At 48.3% G+C, this 22,632-nt stretch overlaps 1 protein-coding gene across 13 annotated transcripts in view; it reads left to right on the top strand.

Annotated features, from left to right (window-relative positions):
* Window positions 1–19,767, top strand: part of ATG13 (autophagy related 13) — a 42,074-nt gene extending 22,307 nt beyond the window's left edge. For 4 of the 13 annotated variants that reach the window (XM_061381348.1, XM_061381346.1, XM_061381345.1 and 1 more), the window contains 14 exons: window positions 678–724; window positions 2,176–2,316; window positions 5,207–5,247; window positions 6,008–6,104; window positions 6,443–6,541; window positions 7,351–7,444; window positions 10,502–10,600; window positions 11,346–11,456; window positions 11,866–12,002; window positions 14,158–14,272; window positions 14,799–14,876; window positions 14,996–15,157; window positions 15,709–15,837; window positions 17,547–19,767. In XM_061381348.1, the coding sequence (XP_061237332.1) occupies window positions 678–724; window positions 2,176–2,316; window positions 5,207–5,247; window positions 6,008–6,104; window positions 6,443–6,541; window positions 7,351–7,444; window positions 10,502–10,600; window positions 11,346–11,456; window positions 11,866–12,002; window positions 14,158–14,272; window positions 14,799–14,876; window positions 14,996–15,157; window positions 15,709–15,837; window positions 17,547–17,624 (1,428 nt within the window). In that variant the 3' untranslated portion in view covers window positions 17,625–19,767. The remainder of the gene's footprint in view (window positions 1–677; window positions 725–2,175; window positions 2,317–5,206; window positions 5,248–6,007; window positions 6,105–6,442; window positions 6,542–7,350; window positions 7,445–10,501; window positions 10,601–11,345; window positions 11,457–11,865; window positions 12,003–14,157; window positions 14,273–14,798; window positions 14,877–14,995; window positions 15,158–15,708; window positions 15,838–17,546) is intronic. The other 9 variants (XM_061381356.1, XM_061381357.1, XM_061381350.1 and 6 more) reach the window with 8 other exon arrangements.
* The last annotated feature ends 2,865 nt before the right edge of the window (window positions 19,768–22,632 follow it).

A 22,632-nucleotide genomic window follows, 5' to 3' on the forward strand; every position in this document is an offset into this window, starting at 1 on the left:
AATAATGTAGAATTTTTAATTATAAGGAGAATTCCATGTTGTACTTACTGATTAAAAAGTGATCAGTTCAGTTCAGTCTCTCAGTCGTGTCCAACTTTTGCAACCCTGTGAACTGCACCTTGCCAGGCTTCCCTGTCCATCACCAACTCCTGGAGCTTTGCTCAAATTCATGTCCATTGAGTCGGTGTTGCCATCCAACCATCTCATCCTCTGTCGTCCCCTTCTCCTCCTGCCTTCACTCTTTCCCAGCATCAGGGTCTTTTCCAAGGAGTCAGTTCTTCATATTAGATGGCCAAAGTACTGGAGGTTCACCTTCAGCATCAGTCCTTCCAATGCATATTCAGGATTGATTTCCTTCAGGATTGACTGGTTTGATCTTGCAGTCCAAAGGACTGTCATGAGTCTTCTCCAACACCACAATTTAAAGCACATTAAAAAGTGATAAAAATAGTATATACAAAAAAAAAGATAAAAAATAGAATGTATGGTATGAGCTCACTTTGATTTAGGAAAATCACTGATTGTATTATAAGTGATGTCTTCTTTTTGCTTATTTATACTTTGTAATATTTTTATAGTGGCTGTATTGTGCTTTATAATAAAAAAGATTATCAAAAGCAAAACTGAAATATCTTTTAATAATATCTTAACAATACCTTTTATTGTTCCATTTACAGGGAGATTCCATGGAGCTAGAAATCTGGTGTCTGGAAATGAATGAAAAGTAAGTGCTCTAGGGAGCTCAAACTGATGTTCTGTGATAACCAAGAAGGGTGGGATGGGGTGGGAGACGGGAGGAAGTTTCCAGAGGGAGGGGACATATGTATACCTATGGCCGACTCATGTTGATGCATGGCAGAAACCAATACAGTATTATAAAGCAGTTATCCTTCAATTAGAAATAAATAAATTTTAAAAGTATGTAAGTGCTCTATCTTAGAATCCTTGGTTGTGGTAGCTGAGGATAAAGTGCACGACATCACATGAAAAGCAGGGCTTGTATCAGTCACGGAGAGTGTTCTGACCACTTAACAAAGCTGGTAGGTCTTTGCTACAGTTGGCTTCGTGCTTGGCTTCCAGCCCAGGCACAGCAATGACCTTCAAAAGGAGTGTCGGTCCAGAGAGATTCAGACAACACAGAGGAGCAGAGAGAAAGCTGAAAAAGGATTTGTTGTTTTCCCAGAGTACACATAGTTCTCTGATTAAATCCCTTGAGCTCTTGTAACATGACTACTCTGTTTTGTCTGTTTTCTGGGTGGCAGACGTCCAATAAGATTTCCCCTCGCCACTCCTTCAGACATGCTGTGTTGGTCACGGACTAGGAATGCATGTTATTTTCCCCCCCATTTTCTTTTTTCAGGGCAGATTAGCTGAATTCCTGCCCGAATTTCAAGAAGAATATATAGGAAAATTGAGGAAATAGCAACACATCAAAATAAAAATCTTTTTAATAAGTATGAGTGGTATAGGCATTATTTTTCTTTCTTAAAAAGCAATTGCCAGGTTATAGTCCAAAATTTTCGTACCAAGCACTTCTCCACATTTCCTGTTAGATGTATAGAAGTAGACTGCTGTAAGATAGTACACTGAAATTATGTTTGTACTTTCAGTAATACAACTGCAATATTGAATTACTGGTTTTTAAGTGTTCTGCTTTATTTCTTTGAAAGATAACTGCTTCAAAGCTAGAAAAAGATATATTGGAGACCTTTTGTTGCCCACCTGCCTTTGTCTGGTGCGTGGAAAGTAAAACTTTGGTCAACATCAACAATTTGTTGATGAGCTGACAAAGCGCTCTGATTACAAGTTTAGTTCAGAGGATGTTTTAATTATAAATTTAATCTTACACAGTTCCAGTTTAATTAGCAACTATCTCTTTTGACTGTAATACTCTTTAAAATGTTATTTAGGCTGCAAATCAGGTTATATTCTATCCAAATTTATGAATAATGTTAACATTTTTTTTTAGACTTTTAAAAATTGAAGTATTAAGTTGATTTTTAATGTCGTGTTAGTTTATAGTGTACAGTAAGGTTATTCAATTATATGTTCTAATGCTGACAAATAATGTCAGTCACTCCATGGAACATAGCTAATGTCTCTATCCATTGCATTTTTGTTCTTTGTTTTGTGATAGCCAAGCAGGAGAATGCTGATAGTGTCTTTGCTCCGCAGGTGTGATAAAGAAATCAAAGTTTCCTATGCTGTGTACAACAGATTGTCGTTGCTGCTGAAGTCTCTGCTTGCTATAACTAGGGTGACACCAGCTTACAGACTCTCCAGAAAGCAGGGGCATGAATATGTCATCTTATACAGGTAAACAGCTCACCTTCATGATTCACACTTTGGACTCATCAATTTGCACATTGTCTGACCAGCATTCAGGTATTCCATGATTAATTTTTGGACAGATATTTGGATGGTTGATGCTATACCTTTACTGTGATTGCCTATCTATTCTCCTTTATGAACCTCAGCTTTTTCCAAAGCAGCCAAGTTCTTTATCCTTTTGTTTATATACAGTCTTGATTGCTATGGAAAGGATTTTTAAATTCTCGGGCAGTTTGGTGGCTCAGTCATGCCTAACTCTTTGTGACCCCATGGACTGCGGCACACCAGGCTTCCCTGTCCACCTCCACTCTGGGAGCTTACTCAAACTTATGTGCATCGAGTTGGTGATGCCATCCAACCATCTCATCCTCTGTCATCCCCTTCTCCTCCTGCCTTCAATCTTTCCCAGCATCAGGGTCTTTTCCAGTGAGTCAGTTCTTCACATCAGGTGGCCAAAGTATTAAGTTTCAACTTCAGTATCAGTCCTTCCAATAAATATTCAGGACTGATTTCCTTTAGGATGGACTGGTTGGATCTCCTTGCAGTCCAAGGGACTCTCACGAGTCTTCTCCAACACCACAGTTCAAAAGCATCAATTCTTCAGCGCTCAGCTTTCTTTATAGTCCAACTTTCATTTCACATCCATACATGACTACTGGAAAAACCATAGCTTTGACTAGACGGACCTTTGTTGGCAAAGTAATGTGTCTGCTTTTTAATATGCTGTCTAGGTTGGTCATAGTTTTTCTTCCAACGAGCAAGCATCTTTTAATTTCATGGCTGCAGTCACCATCTGCAGTGATTTTGGAGCCCCCCCCCAAAAAAAGTCTCTCACTCCTTCCATTGTTTCCCCATCTATTTGCCATGAAGTGATGGCATCACCGAGTTGGACATGAGTTTGAGGCAGCTCCAGGAGTTGGTGGTAAACAGGGAAGCCTGGTGTCTTGCAGTCCATGGGGTCACAGAGAGTTGGACACGACTGAGCGACTGAACTGATAGAGGTTGTTGAATGGACCAGCGTGGTGGTGAAGAGGACATGTAGCAAAGTGTGAGAGCAGAGCCTGGAAAGTCAGGGTTCCCAAATTAGCCGGGACTCTGTTTCATGTTAATGATGAGCCATGGGTGTTGGCCTTTGGCTTACATGCAAAGAGCTGATTTTGAGAATTGGTATAACAGGATGGAAGGACCATGGATTAGAGAATTAACTAGTTCTGTTGAAGTAATCTAGCAACCCTATGTGTGTTTACTTTTCTAGGCCTTTTTTTTTTCTTTTGACCAAGTTGTAGAACTTGCAGGATCTCAGTTCCCCCCAACCAGGGGTTGAACCTGGGCCCCTGACAGTGGAAGCAGAGAGTCTTAACCACTGGACCACTAGGGAATTCTTCCCCCATCTGCTTGTTTTTATAAATAGAATTATTTTACAAATAATTTTATAAATAAAATTATTTTACAACATAGCCACCCCATTCATTTACCTATTATCAGTGGCTACTTCTGTAGTATGAGAGCAGAGCTGAGTAGTTGCCCCAGACTATATGGCCCACAAGTCTAAAATATTTACTAACTGATCCTTTAAACAAAAGTGGGCTAACCCCTGTTTAATGGTATCTGTCACTTTCGTGCATGTAGTTCAGATATGTATATACATTTCTTTTCTTCCATTCCAGACTGTAATCTGTAATCTGTAATCAGATTCATCCTAGGACTTGTCCCTAGTTTATCTTTATCTCATCCCTAATATCTAACCTTAGGGCTTTGTAGATTGTCAGAGCTTAGTTTTTATTGAACAAACCCATGTATGTGTTTAATTTTCAACAGTATTACTTGAAAAATATGAAAATACATTTTAAGTGTTTTATAATTCAGACTTTTTGCTAATATAGACTGGCCTTCCCAGGGAGATTCATGGAAATATTCTACTGTGTTTAGATTTTTATAGTTTTAGAATAGTCTTGCCTGTTTATTCAGTGGTAGAAAAGATATTCTAATTACTTAGTTTACTTTGGAATGATGGAATGACTTTCAATAAGCAGAGTGAGCCCACCTTGAAGATCACATTTCAAAATCTAGTGACTTCTATCCCATGTTTGAAAGTTGCTAGGAAAGTGGATCTTAAGAGTTCTCATCACTCTTAAGAAAAAAAATTATGTTACTGTGAATGATAACAGATGTTAACCAGACTTAGTGTGGTGATTATTTTGCAATGTGTACAGATATTGAATCATTATATATCCTTGAAACTAATATAATGTTGTGTGTCAATTATAGGTCAATTCTAAAACAAAAATGTCTTATATCTGGTAATAGAAGTTCCAGAACTATTTGCCAGTTTTGTCCGTATATTCTCTATTTCCCAATAGGTGTACTTTACAAAGGGCTCCCAGGTGGTGCTAGTAGTAGAGAACTCACCTGCCAGTGCAGGAGACATAAGAGATGCGGGTTCAGTCCCTGGGTCCGGAAGATCCATTGGAAAAGGGCATGGCAGCCCACTCCAGTATTCTTGCCTGGAGAATCCCATGGACAGAGGAGCCTGGCGGGCTATAGTCCATGGGGTCACAGAGAGGTGGACACAGTTGAAGCAACTTAGCAAGCATTCATGCATATAACTTTACAAATATGCTGCAGAAGCAGGAATAAGGAACTTAAACAGCAGGTCACACTTAATTTTTATTTTTCTAATTTTTTAACCAGTCCTCTGCATAACCATCCTCATGCCTACAGCTTAATCGAATAGTAGCAATACTGCTCCATTCGGAGAGATGTTCATGCAGATGAGAAAAGAAGGGTTGGTTTTGTTGACTTTGTTTCTAGGTGTTTAGTATGCAGGCCCTTATAATAAAGAATCAAGTAACATTTTTTTCTTTCTTCCCTACAGAATATATTTTGGGGACGTTCAGCTGAATGGCTTAGGGGAAGGTATGTATCAAGGTTAAAAAACATTTGTAGTGTTGCTAAGTGTTCTCCTGACTTCAGAGATGTGCTTGGATGCTGCCTGTAATACTACATAGCTTGTGATTTTAGTATGTGTGATACAAGTAAGGAAAAGACAGGTCTGGAGAGCCACCAGGGAATGACTGAATAATTTTCCCAAAAGTTCTAGTAACTCAGAATTCTTTGTTGTTCTTTATATGATTGTCTGTTTTCCTAATTTTCTACAGTGATCATGTTAAACGTTTCTGATGAGTATCAACAATTTTGAAAAATTGGAAGTGAAACCAAGAAAACTAGGAAAGTTTTATTGTAATGCCCTGGCTCTTTTCTGTGCTTAGTTCTGGGGTGGCAGCTTGGGTGGGAGTGCAGTTGCTTTATAAATTGAAGTATTTGTGTGAGGAACTCTCTGTGCCCCTTTAATGTCTTATTGGCACATCTGGACAGGGTTGGTTAGGACTTGTTTAAGTCCTAACTTGATTTAATAATCATTTTACCTCTTTGAAGGTAGTTTTATCAGGAAATAGATGCTTTTTCCCCTGCCAGTATTAGGTCAACATAGAATAAATTAAAATAAAATTATATGTATATACATACACATATGTATAAAATTGAGGCTGCTGCATTCAAGGTAGCTAAGTGAGTCATGCCAGAGGTTGTACAAGTGGCTGAATGGTTCAGGGAAAGACGTACTGACGGTAGTGTCATTATTGTCTGGAAAAAAGCTAATTATTTATCTCTTTTCTAGGTTTCCAGACAGTTCGTGTTGGGACAGTGGGTACCCCTGTGGGCACCATCACTCTTTCCTGTGCTTACAGGATTAACTTGGCATTCATGTCCACCAGGTGAGGAAAGAGCCTTGGAATCCAACAGAACTCTTCCAAAAAAAAAAAAGGAATTCTTCCAAAGATATTAAAGTTGTTTTTCTTCCAACCATCCCCCCTCGCCTCAGCTGGGCCTAGAGTTCACCGTTGCCATTGCTGAACTGAGACAACCCAGTCTCCAGACTGGAGAAGCTGAGTGTCCCAGAGCCAACGTAGAAGTGATGGCTTATTTTCAGGGATGCAGGAGTTGAGGTTCTGTGGTTCCTTCCAATAGATAAGAGGCAAAGGGATCTCTGAGGGCTGCAGGGGGCGTGACAAGGCATTCTAACAAATGTGGCCATCTGCTTACTGCATTACAGGCACTTTGAGAGGACCCCACCTATCATGGGCATTATTATTGATCACTTTGTGGACCGTCCCTATCCCAGCTCCTCGCCCATGCACCCCTGCAATTACAGGTGAGGAATGTGGAAAACTCTTTTCCAAACTGTGGCTGGTGGAAACATCCATCTTGCACAGGCCCGTAGAGCACCTTTATCCACACTCACCGATAGGCAGGGCACACGGATGGAGACCCCACGGGGAGGGAAGTGGAGTGGCTGGCTGTATCCTTGCTGCTGCCTGTCAGGTACCCCAAGACGAAAGGTAGACCACGTCTCAAAAAATCCTTTGATATTTTGACCTAGACAGTACTGATTTGACTTTTGGTTTGATTTTACTTAGAAACTCTGAGAGTGGCAGTAATGTGGAGAAAGAATGTTCTTTGCAAATTAGGTGGTTTTCAGGTCACCATTGGCACAGTTCAGTTTTATTCCTCAGAATCAAACATCTCCAGGCCTAGATCCCAGAAAACAGAGTTGTCGAGAGATTGGAATAGATGTGTACCAAGGAAGATGCTGCCTTTCTGTGAAGGATTCGTGAAGTTGGATTGTTTTTTGTCTTTGGAATCTAGATTTTTATTTCACTGCATTCTCTGTTGCTGATGATTCTTTGGCCCTACATTGGCCAGGCTTTAAAAAAACGCTCTCAAATGATATGTCAGGTGAAATGTTTGGATTTAAAAAAAAAAAAAAAGCCATTGTCAACCTCTAGATGTTGCTTTCTGAACATATTTGAAATTATCAAGGACTCAATGCACCTCTCTTGAAATTAGGGACTGTCAAAAGGATTCTTAGCACAACTCGCATCCATATCTCAGCTCTCTTTGTGTCCTTTCTGAAATTGGCTGCCATCAGTCAGTTCATGATTTCTCTCCCCCTCACCACAGAACCGCCGGCGAGGACACTGGAGTAGCGTGTCCTTCTGTGGAAGACTCTCAGGAAGTGTGCGCCACCTCCTTTTCCACCTCGCCTCCCTCCCAGGTAGGGGGAAACAGGTTCTGGTGTGGCGGTAGTTATTTAGTACATATATGGGCCTTATGATATGAAAGTTTTATGTGAAAACTTAGATAACAATCTCTTCTGGTGGTGGTGGTGGTGATTATTTCAAGGAGTTATTTTGAGGAGTAAAGGAGGACCTTCTTACCCAGCAGATAATACTGTAGTATTTCTAGTCTGCAATCTTAACATGCAAGATTCCATGTAACTTTTACCTCCCTGGTGACATCTTAAAATTCCCTAGAAAATCAGCCACAGAAAACCCCTACAAAATCAGAATTGTGTTCTGGCACCAGAGAGACACTGAAAGCAACACTTGTTAGAACTAGCAGCTACTTCTTTTTTTTTTTTTGGCCGAACCCAGCGGCACATGAGATCCGGGATCCTCATTCCCTGACCAGGGATCAAACCCATGCCCCTGTGGTAAAAGCATGGAATCTTAACTACCGGACAACCAGGGAGGTCCTAGTAGCTGCTGCTTCTTTGAAGTGGTTCCTAAATATGGTTCCTAATAATGGAAGGAGCAAAAAAGGAGCCAGTGATCATTTAGCATAAAATGCCATTAAGACCCCAGCTATGCAGTTTTCCTTAATAGTTACATAGACATCTGTTTGTCTGCATTCCCTCTCTGAACATGATTAGGCTCCATCTTCAGTGTCACAGCCAGTTTCAATAAAACGCAGGCTCCAAGCAATGTGAACACTTCCCCCAAAGAAGTGTATGATATACATGTGGTTCTGAGACTGCTTCAGATAAGGAGTCGTTTTTTCCAGCTGACTGAATTTTAGGGCACGTTTCTTCCCTTCCACCCCAGATTGTTTATCATCTACCCGTTGCCTGCCTCTATTTTTTCCCTCCTCTTTTCTTTCATATTAGATGGTTCCCTAAGTGAATTCTATTTTCCTTTAAATTAGACCCATGCATGTGTGCGTGCTAAGTCACTTCAGTTGCGTCCAACTCCGTGTGACCCTATAGACTATAACCTGCTAGGCTGCTCTGTCCATGGGATTCTCCAGGCAAGAATACTGGAGCCCTTCTCTAGGGGATCTTCCCAACGCAGGGATCGAACCCACGTCTCTTACATTTCCTGTGTTGGCAGGTGGGTTCTTTACCACTCGTGCTGCCTGGGAAGCCTAAATTAGCCCCTGATTATCCTTTTTCACCATCTTACTTTCACCATCTTACTCGGGGGTGTTGGACCCAACAAATTAATTAGCTGTCCGTACATTTTTATCCTCTATATTTTCTTCATTAAGAAAAAATTTAGATTTATTCCATCCTGTGCTTTTAGATATTAAATTAAAAGTATAGTTCTGATTTGTTTTAAAAGCAGGGGTTAAGCACAAAAGCTAACTTATGTGTGAAGGACTTTATAGAAATTCATGGATCACTGTTATTTCTAATGTGACTATTTAAAGTTTAAGAGAGTCTTGTGAAATTGTTTGAACAGTTTGGTTTGGGTGTGTAGGAATTGTTATTCACCCCCCCTCCCCGTTAATATATGTAGGCATACAGATTGCTGTTGCTCTGGAAGAGGGTGGCTTCTGGTATGCTTGCTGACAGGGAGCGATACTGACCCAAAAAAAGAGGAAAGCCCACTTTCTTACTAGTTCACATTCGTGAGTTGATGGTTTTTTAAATCATCAAAATTTGAATATGTCATTTAATGCTCATTTAACAACTGATAAACTCATAAACCATACATAAACTTGGGAGATGTTAGGGGTGGTGAGCCTGGGGCTTTAACACATCAGTTTTTCTTTTTCTCTGATACAGTGGAAATTCAGCCAGACCCCAAAGGTAAAGGGAAGTTAAGTCGTTTCTGTAGCTGAGGTTTGCAGAAAGGTTTATTAACCTGTGTAAGGAGAGCCTGTGTGTTTCATGTTATCAGTTGCCTATTGTGTCTTGTTACAGTTTAAAGGTAGATCTTGTCAAGATTTCATCAGAGAGAGCACCCAGTGGGTGAGCCTTGTCACTGCTCCCTGAGTACTTGTAATCAAGACTATACAGTTTGGTGCAGAAATACTCATTTTGAAGCTTGATGGTAGAACAGAGGAAGAAAAATCATTTACCACCTGGTCTCTTTGTTCCTGTAAATATTGAAATAGTTTCTTCTTTTGTTTAATCTAGGGAATCACATAATTGTTCAACAATTTCTGTTTGAGCTTTTGCTGTGATCCAGTAAATACTAATGGGCTGGTTTTGTTTTGTTTTTCTAGTAAAGTAAGGATCATTGTATCATTTGGGCACAGAGCTAAGTTAATAAATAGCTGTGACTCAGAACCTGTACTGTATCTTGGGGTCCTACCTCCAATTCTAGGCATTAATTAATTAGCTAATTGGCGAGACTTAAAGATGGAACAGCAAGACCCAAAACAATCATCTTGCCCATAATTAGCTTTGAAATCCTGAGTTTTGAAAATGCCCCAGCCTTTACTCCATCAAGTTCTTCTACACCCTCAGGGACTGTGAGCGTGTGCACACACACACCCTGATGCCTACACCTGCATACCACCTCATCTTCCCTGAGCTGATGCAAGAAAGTTCACCGCTGGGTTCCTGAGCATTTTAAAAGCACAGCCAACAAGCATCAACTGTTTAAACCTGAGCCTACAGATTCTGAGTCCCCAGAAGAAGGCTTTCAGTCTAATATCTTAGCCTCAGCATCCTCATTCCTGTTTAGCATACCCTGTGTACATTCTCAGGACCCTCCTGTTGGAAATTTTCTAAAAGAGACCCTCTTTTGACTAAAGGCAGACTAATGCTTGGTTCAGGTTTCACCAAGTCATAGCAGCTCGACTCAGCTTTGCTTTCCACCTGCGCATCAGGGAGAACGCCAGGGATAAACTCTCTTCTTCACACCTTTCCAAGCGGTCCTTTTCAGAAGGCAGTCATACAGCTTTCTCCCTGCTTCCCTCCTGACGTCACTGTACATTTCAGCCTCTATTGCTACTGCCCTTTCCAGAGTTTTTTTCACTTCTTTCTCAAGCCCCTTTTCTTTTTTCTCCCCTGTTTCTCCTGTCTGTGTGTATCTGTGCACAGTGTGTGTTTACGGTCACAAAGGCACTTTTTCAGACCCCTACTCCTGTGGTGACGGACACCCTGAGGGTCCCCACGGCAGGACTGGCCTTTTCCCATCAAGTGAGTCCATACTGGGAAGAAGGGGATACTATCAGATGGTTTCTTTTTATTTGAAAACTATAAATAAAGTACAGGGTATAGTTATTTAAATATCCCCAAGTGTTCTGTGGGTTATTTTGAGGTGCGGTAATTGATTTTCAACAGGATGCAGCCATTGCACCAGCGGCCCAAAATAGGATTCATCATTCGCCCCTCCTCCTACCATTGATGTGAAAAGTACATGGAGTTGTTTAGATCTTTTTTTTTCCCCAGATAAATCATCCAAGAGTGGTTTTCTTTCTTTTTCACTATAAATAGGAACCCTCCCAAACCCAGTGGTGATGGAGGGTGTGATTAAAGAAGATGCCTTGTGTTTCAAAGGGACCTCAAGGTCAAAGAAGAGACTAGAATGACCTGGGAAAACTGATGGCTCTGGTTCCCAGTTCTGCCCAGACGGTGCTCCCCAGATCTGCTGGGCTGGAAACTGAGCCAATGTAGCTGAACCCCTGGGAGAAGGGGGAGCAGGGAACTCACGTGAGGCCTTGGGAGGGCACGGAGCTGAGACTGTCCGCCCCACTGTGGATCAGTCTGTTTTCCTACTTTCAGAGGAACGGCCTGGTCTGTCTGTAAGCCTCACATCAGGCCCTCCCCCGCAGCGCACGGGACCCGCTCCTCGCCCTACTGATCTGATCATTGGTCACACTCTAGGAGTGCCTGTTTCTCCCTCCTCCTTTCCGCTGCCCCTCTTTGTTTTTCTCTTGCTTAGCTCTCCAGCTCTCGCCTTTCCTATCAGCCTGCTGCCCTGGGCGTTGGATCTGCTGACCTGGCTTATCCAGTAGTGTTTGCTGCTGGCTTAAACGCCGCACACCCTCAGCAGGTATCTTTAAAGGTGGGAGGGCACCAGGGGCTCCTGTGCTGCCTCCCCTGCCCAGACACACCAGAGGGCCTCTTAAGACACCCGTGTCCTACGTGTTCTGAACCAAAGCTCTTCTGTAACTTCGGAGGACTAGATGGTTCTGAGAGGCCGCCTCTTACACTTCAGAAAGAAAAGAAGAGCTTCCCGAGTGTTTCCCCCCTCTCTTTCCCTCTGTAGTCACTTCCGTGCATGTCTTCCATTAACTGAGCGAGCCCCAGAAAGGATCAAGATTTCCAAGGTTTCCTGCCCACTTGGTGGCAGCACTGGTGATGGGAAAGCTGGACAGCTGATGCCATCGTGCTAGGCAGCAAGTCTCCCCTCCTGCCTGATGTTGCTGTGATTCACTGTATTTTTTCGTTTTCCCCCAAAGCTAATGGTCCCCGGGAAGGAAGGTGGGGTACCCCTTGGTCCCAGCCAGCCTGCCCATGCTGCCCAGGCTGACCAGGAGAGACTGGCAACCTACACCCCTTCTGATGGGGCCCACTGCGCCGCCACGCCGTCCAGCAGGTGAGTTCACGTTTTGGCTCGGCCGCTCTTCAGACCAACCAGGGGCCTGTCCTCCCCAACACATCTGCTTATTTGGTATCAGCAAGTAAAGAGTAGCTTTCAGCATTGGCTCAGGCTTGGCATTTGCAGGGAAAATGTGCAATCCTTCAAATTCCCGATAAGAATCTTGCATTGCAGCTGGTGTGTGAGGGGGGCTTGCCCTGGGCACCACTACTGTCTTCTGACAGCAGGCAGCCGGGCTTGGCGCGCCTTACCCTGATGCAGGAAGGTGTTTTGAGATGTTCCTCTCGTCCCCTGAGATGGGTTCCCTGGGTGTCCTCAGTATTCCCTGAGACCAGAACAGGGTGGTGTTAACCACACCCGTGACATCGGAGTCATGGTGTGTCTGCGGTGGTAGTTATGATCCATTATCTTTTTCTGCTGTGTTCGTGCCTCCTGGGGATCCTGTAGAAACAACTGTTTTTCCTTACTGGAATACAAAAAGAAACCTTTGTCTTTTCTGATTGCAGAAGTGATACAGTCTGTAAGTCAGATTTTGAAGACATGGATTGGGTGGAAAGTTCTCATAATCCCACCCTGCAAAAATCACCATGTTACCTCCCTTTAATAGGCGACAGGATCTCAGAAGGGTTAAGTGATTGGCCTAAGAGAACAGTTAGCTCACAGAACGGCCAGGCACAGGCCTGACTTCTTGGATTGCAGAGCCCAGACTCACTCTTTCCATTTCACCGAAAGTTCTGTGGGAAGCTGGGCCTGTCTTGACCTGCACTGCCCTCTCTTAACTGGAAGGCCCCAGAGTTACTGACGTCGATTGCCCCATTGCATCTTAAATGAACTTTCAGATATTAGAAATTCCCGGTTTTTTTTTTTTCCATTCCCACAGTGGAGTTGGGGGAGGGGGTTTATTTGGAAGGATCTTTCCATGTCATCCATCAGGAAAAATAATTACTTTCATGCCTGGCCCCTCAAACCGCCATCCTCTTTCCTCCTGTTAGATAATCAGAGGGGGAATCCTCTTAGTGTTGTTTTTTGGCAGCATGCAGGGTCTTAGTTCTCTTACCAGAGATTGAACCTGTGTCCCCTGCAGTGGGAGCAGAGTGTTAGCCACTGGACAGCCAAGGAAGCCCCATCGTAGTCGTTTTACTCGTATTCTGAGCCTAGCTTCCTGGGGTATGACCTGGAGTAACTGAAGACAGAGGGCCCTGTGCCGGGGGCTCTCAAACGCTGGTCCCCCCTGGTGTCTGGAGGCCGGGAGCCATTTGGACTGCATAGTCCTCCCCATCTTGAGCCCCTGCCTTGGGGCTTTCCTGTCCCCGGCTTCTCACAGGGCTGTGACTGACAGTCTGAGCTCCTGTTTCTTCTGCTTGGTGTCCCCCACCTTTCGGGACTCAGCATCAGCCTGGAGGGCGGGAGGGAGTCGTTTAGTTGCTTCTGTCGAATCCCACTCTGTGACCCCTTGGACTGTAGCCCTCCAGGTTTCTCTATCCATGGAGTTCTCCGGGCAGGAATGCTGGAGTGGGTAGCCATTCCCTTCTCCAGGGGATGTTCTTGACCCAGGGATTGAACTCGCACCTCCTCCTGCGTTAGCAGGCGGATTCTTCATCACTGTGCCACCTGGGAGGAGGGGGAGGGGCAGCCAGGTTGGGTGTGTTGTTGAGAGACCTTGCTGAACAGAGAGAGGACTCGGGGCAAGGGGAGGGCGGACACGTGGTGTGGAGCTTCAGGCAGCAAAACGACAAAGTGAAGAGGGGGATGTAAGATCTCGAGTCTGGCTCTGTAACTGGACTGACATTAAAATTAGTCGTTTATGAGAGCTGCTTGCCCATGTGTATGATAGCTGGATGCACGGTGACTGATGCTTATCCCTGGTATGACAGAGTAAATTTCATGGAAGCTTTATACAATTGTAACAGTGAGTTTCATTCACATATGCCTGTTTTTAGCTCTTCCAGGAAGTGCAGTCCTGTGCTCTCAACTCAGAAGTGAGGGTGACGGGGCCCCAGGCAGGCTTCATACTGCCATTTCCCACATGCTTGGGCTGGTGGGGGCAGCTCCTGTCCTGGGCTGTGGCCTCACAAGGTGGTGGGTTTACGGGGAACCCAGTAGGCTCTGCTGTCGTTTGAGAAGGAGAGCCGACATGACCTTTCTTCTCCAGTGAGGACGCTGAAACTGTATCAAACAGCAGCGAGGGACGGGCCTCCCCCCACGATGTCTTGGAGACCATCTTTGTCCGGAAAGTGGGGGCTTTTGTCAACAAGCCCATCAACCAGGTGATTTTTCTGCCCCCGCAACCTGTGAGAATGTGTGAGCCCTTAGAGTGAGGTCTTACCTGGACCTGTGGAACCACTGAAATCACATGCAAAATGGTGTGAATTTTCTATGGGGAGGATTAATGACCTGTGACATCACTCCAGAAACGTTAAGAACTGTTGCTATGTGGTCTCGTAGGAGAGGAGACCACGCCGTTTAGCACACACGTTGCACTGCAGTGTCATCGCCTCAGCACTACTTGAGACAGGAAAGTCCTCCTCAGTTCTGCCAGTGAGGAACACTTGTTACTGAACTGCTGTGGGTCAGGCTTCCAGAGCTGAATCCAGGGTCCTGTGGATGCTGTGGGCACGTGGTGGAAAGCAGGGGAGACCAGAGGGGTCTCCAGCAAGACAGGAACCTGAGGGTGGCATGGTCAGCTGAAGTGCGTGAACCTGCTGGATGCCCCCCCATCTTCTGGCAGCCCCTAAGGAAGCAGACGAGCTGGGGGAAGGGGGCGCACTGATACTTTCTCCTGCGTCTCTCCAGGTGACCCTGACCAGTTTGGACATACCCTTTGCCATGTTTGCTCCCAAGAACCTGGAGCTGGAGGATGCAGATCCCATGGTGAGTCCGTCGCTGAGTCGAGTTTGCAGGGAGACAGCGAACAGTGGTTGTCCTTCTTGGTGGGCCGCTCACTGTTCCTCCGCGGACTGTTAGCCACACCCTTGGCTCATGGTTTACAGCCAGTGCCCAGGACCAGCCCCTGCCTCCGCCTTGTTCTGAAACAGGTGAATCCCCCAGATTCCCCAGAGACTACATCTCCTCTCCAGGGCAGCCTGCACTCTGATGGCTCCAGCGGGGGCAGCAGCGGCCATACCCAGGACGACTTCGTCATGATCGACTTTGTAAGTTGGCAGCATCTCCCTTGCCCATTGCTGCTTCAGAGGCAGTAAACCTAGAAGCATCTGTTGCTCTTGAGTAGGCCTTCGGGGATCCGATGGGCTGGTCCAGACAGAGGGAAGGGGGTGCCCGGCTATGCACTTTGCGTGGGGAACCTGCCTTACACGCCGCTTGGGGAGACATGTAGAGGCCCGTGAGCAGCAAGGCATTTGGTGCTGTGTCTTTGATTCAGATTCACCTCTAAACGGGATCGGATTGTCTAGTCGGACCTGCGCGGGTCCTATTCATGAATGGATAGCCCTTTGCTAAAGAGAGGAATGTAAAGGAAGGGGACAGAAATTTGCCCAGGATAGAGGGAGGTCATCCCCAGGATGAATTTAGCTGCCCAGAAGAGAAAACTGTAAAGATTCCACAAAGGTCAGCCTGGAGGAGCCCTTTCTCCTCTAATTCCTGAAAGGAAAGAGGGTTATTAATAGTTAAGCCCGTCTGATTTTCCACTGTGGTTTAAGGCAAGCTAAACTTGAGTCAGTCTCTCTCTCTCTCTTTTTTTTTTAAGAAACCAGCTTTTTCTAAAGACGACATCCTTCCGATGGACTTGGGGACCTTCTATCGTGAATTTCAGAACCCGCCTCAGCTGAGCAGCCTCTCCCTCGACATCGGGGCCCAGTCCATGGCCGAGGACTTGGTACGGAAGCCCCTTGCCTGCTGTCTCGCCCTCTGGCCTCCTGTCCTCCTTCCGTGGCCATTCCTGCTCCGCAGGCCTGGAGAGTTCTTCCCGCTGCTCCCCCACGCTCACACCTCCCATCTTGCGGTCACAGGACAAGACGGTTGAACCGTTGCCTTCCTGCGATCGCACTCGAGCTATGCGTTGCGCCCCACAGTCGCTGTCTTGAAATGCTTGCGCTTGTTCCTCCTCTTCCCTGCACTCTGATCCCAGCAGTTCTCACTCCTCTGTTGTTTGCCTGATGTCCTCTACTTGCTGATGCCACTCAGCCAAGCTGCCTCAGCAGCTCTTGCCATCAGCTGTCCAGCTTGCCAGGCAGGTGCCAGGGACACAGGGCAGAAGCAGCAGGAGGACCGAGTGGTGGTGTTCTTGCCCTTTGCTCACTCATCCCCGTGCTCCCGAGTTCAGCCAGGTGTCCCGATACTAACTGTAATGACCGTTTAGGGTGTTTTCTATTTCCTGTCCTCAATGGGCAGAGGAGTGTCTGGCACAGCCACAGATCCAGGGTGCCTGTGCCACGAGATGTTGGGGTCCCCCTGCCTGAGGTGGAAATATTGACCTCCTATACTGCAGTCAGGAGTGGCTCTAGGAATAGGCATCTTGGCTCAGCTGCCCTTGATTTGCCTTAAACAGAAAAGCCTGCTTGGTAAGCTGCTCGGTAATAATAATATAGCAAAAATGTCATTATTAACATTTATTGAAGCTTTCTAGGTGCCAAGCATGAGACCCCAAGAGGTAGGTTTTCTTCTTATCCGAGTTTACAGATGAGAAGAATGACGTTGGGAACAAATAACTTGCTGGTGATTACACTGAGCCAGCAAAACAAAGGTTTGACCCCTGAGAGTCGGGCTTCTGATTTTAGGCTTTTAATTGACTCTCCGGACTCATTTGAAATTTGCTTGGAAGGAGCCGGAGTCCAAAAGCTCTTAAGATGAAGCTGCAGCCGGCTTGCTCCAGCCCCCCAAACCCATCCGGGCAGCCGGCGTGTCTGCGCTGCTCCCGAAGAGCTCCAGGTGCCCCCAACTGGCAGGGCGTCCTCTGTGGGGGGTAAGCTCTGCCGCTGCACGCTCGGCAGTGGGGCCAGACCACCTGCTTAGGGCCAGGCTTTAACTAATGGTTGAAACCTGTGGGCAGTTACACTTAACTCCGCCTGTTTCTGCCTCATTTTCATTGTTCTCTCTCAATGCCCCAACCCTGACCCAGCCCCTCAGCTGGTGTAAAGATGCAGACTTCCAACCTGGCCACCGACCCGCAGGGTCAGAACCTCCTGAGGGTGTGGCTGGGACTGCCTGGTGTGTGCCCCCACGGGACTCTGCCACCGGCCCAGCGCAGGCTGTGAGGATAGCGTTCGCTTCCTGAACCTGTAGGGCTCTAAACCCACTGTCTTAATCTAATGTTAGTCTAATCTGTGCCAAAGATATTTCACGTTGGATTCCTCTGTGTTGTCCCATTGTGGGCGTGGCCCTTTTCCATCTCATCGCGTGTGTGGCCAGCCTGGATTCTCCAGGCTTTTCTGTCTCCCTCCTCAGCCCCCACTGGCCAGTGCCTGCTCAGCTGCTCGGCAGCCCAGCCCTGCGGAGCCGGACAGTACCCTGCTCCCTGCAGCCCCGGCTAACAGCTGGCTTCCCGGCCTACTGAGTAAGCAGCTCCTCTCCCCCCCCCCCGCACAGGACTCACTCCCAGAGAAGCTGGCTGCGCACGAGAAGAATGTCCGAGAATTTGATGCCTTTGTAGAAACCCTGCAGTAAAGTTGGTGTCCTTGAGTCCCAGCAGCATCCCCTTCTTGTGGCCCCAGGAGACAGAGCGCCTCCCCCTCGGCAGCTGCTCCCACCCCTTGTCCTGCTCCAGGCCAGGCCAAGGGGAGGCGGTCCCCTTGGGGGACCCGGAAGCCCCTGCTCTGGCCCCTCCCGGAGACCGGTGGCAGCAGCGACAGCCCATGACGGCATCCGCGAGGACCCCCGCCACTCGCCCTCTGCCCACCCTCCGCTCACGCCACCCTCAGCGGAGGCCTCATAGGCCGTCCTCCCGTTCCTCCCGCCAGCCCCGCGCCCCGGGGCTGCCCAGCAGCTGGCCCCTTGCCGGCCTGCCATGGCCATCGGCCAGGCGACATTCCAGCTGGTAGCCCCGAGGCTGGAGCGGAGGCAGGAGGAGGACGGAGACCGTGCCGGGAGGAGGGAGGCAGGACGCTCTCCTTCAGGGTCTTTCCTCTTAGTTCTGGTATCTTCTTCCTCTCTGTCTTCCTCCCTTTGTCCCGGGCCTGTATTGTTGGCAGTGTGGTGGGCTTCCCACCCCAGGTGATGAGAACTCGAAAGTCAGCCGTGCCCGCCCATCCGAGTAGCCCTGGCAGCTGCCTGCCCAGCAGTGTGGAAGCAGAGTCCTGCGTCTCTAGGAGTTGTCACTGGAGTCACAGCACAGGTTCTCCTTTCTCCTCCCCTCTTCCCCTGTTACAGGACACAGTCACTATTTATTACTTTCAGAGAAATCAGATATTTTATAGAGAGAACATGTTTCACTTGGGAAGGTTGGAGGCTCCCTGGGGCAGTGCCTCTTTCTCTAGCGGCTCCTCACACTCGGGGCTGCTGCTCTCAGATCTTCCTTCCGAGGCGTAGAAGGTGGGATCCCAGAACAGGGCTGGCCGGGGCGGGCCACAAAGCCTCCCAGAATTGCTGCATGTGAACTGACAGCTGACCACAGACTCTACCTTAGACACGTGCACCTTCAATCGCCCAGCTTCTCCAGAGAGACTGACCATGTCCTGGCAGCCCAGGAAGTCTTGGATTCAAAATGTGATGACTCACCAGGGTCATGCCACTGGTAGTGCCCACGGGGTGCTGTGTGTGTCCCCTGCTATGGCCCTGGGGTAGGCTGGGCAGGCCCCTCCTCCTGAGGTACTGTTCTGGTTTCTCGGGGCGGGGTCATGGACCTTCTCCTCCTTCCACCTGGGCCTGGCCACCAGCTCTCTTTAACCCCAGGGTCTGTACCCTGCCCTGAGGTTTACTAGTTGCATCGATTCCTTGTTGAGAAACCAAAGCTGGGCATTCAGTTGACTTAACCCTTCAGGTATTGTTACTTGAGTCGGCCAAGAGCCCAGCCTCACTCACGGACCATCTGTTCCTGGTCGCCTCATCTGTAGCCCCATCCGAGGAAGGCTAGGCGTGCCCTGCCCGCCGCGGCCACCTGGGTGTTCGTTGGCAGAAGCTGTTCTGCAGCAGAGCAGGTGGCCCTCTGTTGCTTGTTAGCGGGGGCGGGGGGCGGCGGCCTCCCCCTACGAGGCTGATCTCAGCGCTGGGGTCAGCTCTGTCCTCACCTCCATGGGGCTGAGCCCAGCCTCGTGCACACCCGCTGCTGCCACAAAGGCACGTTTCTCGAAGTGGCATCCAGCTGGCCCTCCTGGTGTGGGGCCGAGCACACCTGTGGCCTGCTACACCAATCCTGGTTTACCCCCCAGGGCCCCAGCACTGAGGAGGGTGGAGGCCCTGGTAAGTCATTGATACCCCCCACTCCCACCTCAGCCAGCCTCTCAGCCCTCCTTCCATGGCCGAGCAGGGGAAGACCTCTGAGCCGTTGTCCTCTTTGAACTGTTGGCCTCTGCAGGCAGCAGCCTTTCTTCAGGACCCCTTCCGTGAGAGGCCAGGGGGGCTGAGCCGGACTTGGAGCCGAGCCTGGGAGGAGCAGGGCAACTGTCAAGGCCGGCCCTTGTCCCTCAGCCCTGTGCAGTGGCAGGTATGAGCCGTAGACCGACTTCCACAGCACCCCCTGATGGGGCTGGGACCAGTCACGTCTCCAGGGGGAACAGCCCCTCCCTGCCTCCAGCCGAATCCATTTGGAAATACTAAGCTATTACTTTAAAATGTATTCAAGAGATTTCCAATAAACTTTTTCTGTACTTTATGGCCTCCTGTCCTGCAGGTTGTCAAAAAACCTACCCTCTTCCTCCAACGTCGCACAGCCCCAGGTTGCTGACAGGCTCCGGGGAGGGAAGAGAAGTGCCCTGTGAGGCACAGCAAGGGTTCAGAGCCTGACCGGCTGGTAGGGGTCCTGGGCTGGTCAGGAAACCTCGTTCGTTTTCTTTTTTTTGGTCGCACCGTGGGGCACGTAGGGTCTCAGTTCCCTGGGTGGGGATCGAATCCACGCCCCCCTGCAGTGGGAGCTGCTAGTCTTAACCACTGGATCACCAGGGAGGTCCCAGCAAACCCCTCTTAGAGCCTCGTTTTCCTTGTCTGTAATGTTCCCATTTCAGGGGTTGTGTGTGAGTAATGTGAGACACGTGTTCAGTGAGGTGACCTGTGTGACGGAGACATGCGTGTGAAGTAAAGCCCTCGGGACAGCAGGCCGTCATCTTCGGCTCCTCCGGATCTCACCTGCTCCCTGCACCATAGCTCCCCACTCACCCCAGGCACCAGCCTTTGGCTCAGAGGGAAAGACAGCAAAAGACAGCTGGCAGTGCTCTTGTCCTGTTTCCAGAGAGACCAGGCAGGGGGCGGGGGACTCCCCAAACCACCAGGATGTTTGCTGATCTGGTATAAGGGGTTGTGGCTGAGCAAACCAGACGGGAGAGGGACTGAGTGAAGTCCAGGGCCCAGGCAGTTGCGTTGCACTGCCCCGATCTGACCTGGGAGCTTCCACAGCCCTCAGCCAAGCCAGCTCCTTCCTCTGTTTTGCCTGTGGTAGGAACGGGAGCAGAAGGTGGAGCTGCCGACAAACCCAGGCAAGTGCTGTCTCGGTTGCCTCCCATGCCCTTCAGGCTGAAGCCAGGCCCCAGGGGAGGAGAGGGCAGGTTAGAAAATTCTAAATTCAGCTCCAAGGGGCTGGAAAGGATGGGCCCGCCCACTGCCGCCACTTTGAGCCCTAGAGCCCTTGCTAGTTAGCGAACTGCACGTGACGCTGCCCATGACACCTGACCACGCATGCATCCCACCCCGGGGTCAGAAATGGTGGTTAAGACTGTCCTTGGAGTCCTCACTTTCAGTTGGGCCCCCCCCCCCACTCCAATAAAGCAAAGTATTCAACTGCCCCACGTCTGGTGGTATCCTGCTCCTTTAAAGCGCGTCCCGATGTTCTGCCCCAGAGACCCACTGCTGCCAAGGCAGGGGTAAACTGGCTCTTGAGTCACTCAGCAGAGGCCCTGCCGGAGCTCAGCCCAAACAGCTGTCTTCTGACCGCCTGCCTCATCATCTCCTTGGGTCACCGCCCCTCTGTTCCAAATAGTCACCCAGCTTAGAGTTGGGCAGACCCAGGGAGACAGGTGGCCAGCACCTTCTGTTTGAGCTACCTGGACAAAGGGTAGCTGAGGACAAAGGGTAGGCTGAGGGGGACTGGCTTCCTGGAGCTCAATGCGTCAACATTTATAACCATTGCCTTGATCGTACAGCCTTGGCCCACCTTCCTCTGCCAAATCAAGCAATGAGGAGATAAAAGAACAGGCCTGACTGAGGCCACCGTACCCTCCTGATTGCAATCAGCCGGCAAGCAGCTAACAGCTGGAACTTGGTCACTGTGCCAAGTGAAACTCTGGCCTGTGCTCCCTGTGACATACCATTTTTTTTAATTGTGGTAAAATACATGTAACATAAATTTTACCATCTTAAACTTTTTTTTTTTTTAATATTAATTTTGCAGAACCGGGTCTTAGTTGTGGCAGGTGGGATCTTTTAGTTACAGAGTGTGAACTCAGTTGTGGCAGGTGGGATCTAGTTCCCTGACCAGAAATGGAACCCAAGCCCCCTGCGCTGGGAATATGAAGTCTTAGCTATTGGAGCACCAAAAAGTCCCTAGCTTAACCTTGAAATCAAAGCCAAACCTGCTCAAAAGAGGAAAACTGGATCTTTCATAGCCTCCACGCGACTGGGTAGCAGATGGACACAGCCAAGCTCTCCGGCTGAGGGAAGTATGGGGAGGACCACAGTGGTCAGGAGGCGAGGGCTCCAACCCGGGCTGCTACCAGAGGGTGGGCCTGTCACTTCATTTGTCTGCGACATGACCATCACCCCAGTGTCCACCGGGCACTCATTCTGTTATGCCGTGTGTACATTATGGTTGGCCCTTGCACCTGTGGGTTCCACATCTGAGAGCTCCCCCAAACTTGGATAGAGAAATATTTGGAAAAAGGAAATTCCAGAAAGTTCCAAGAAGCAAAACTTGAATCTGCTGCATGTTCGAAACTATTTACATGGCGTTTACATTGTATTAGGTATTCTAAGTAATCCAGAAATGATTTAAAGAAAAGATGTATGGAGGTTATATTGCAACTACTGTGCCACTTTATATATGGGACTCACGCACCCTTAGATTTTGGTATCTCGGGGTGGGGGTGGCTGGAACACATCCCCCACATCTAGAAAGGACAACTGTATTTCTGATCTTCTGAGACACGAAGCGACAGTCTCAGTGGTGGGACCAGTTGCATGACAATTACCAGTCAGAGCTGGTTGCGAGTGATGGAACCAGGATTCAAACCCCGGTCTGACTCCAGAGCTCGTGCTGTGGTCCACCACAGTCCGCTCTGTTTGGGGGTTAATAGAGGTCCTGGTTAATAGGATATAGCGCTTGGGGGCCAGCTGGAATGCAACAGGTGCAGAAAGAATGGAAGGTAAGCCTGGAAGACAGAAAGCTGGCTTCATACCAGCAGGATGTGGAAAGGGTCAGACGGACGGGGCGGGGGCGTCCTGCGGCCCCTCTGCCCCTCTGCCACTACCCCACACTGCACCTCCCACCCGGTTCTGAGCCTCCATGCCCACTTCTATGATCAGCCAGATG

The sequence above is a fragment of the Bos javanicus genome, chromosome 15, assembly GCF_032452875.1.
Source record: "Bos javanicus breed banteng chromosome 15, ARS-OSU_banteng_1.0, whole genome shotgun sequence".
In the NCBI taxonomy this organism is placed as follows: Eukaryota; Metazoa; Chordata; class Mammalia; order Artiodactyla; family Bovidae; genus Bos; species Bos javanicus.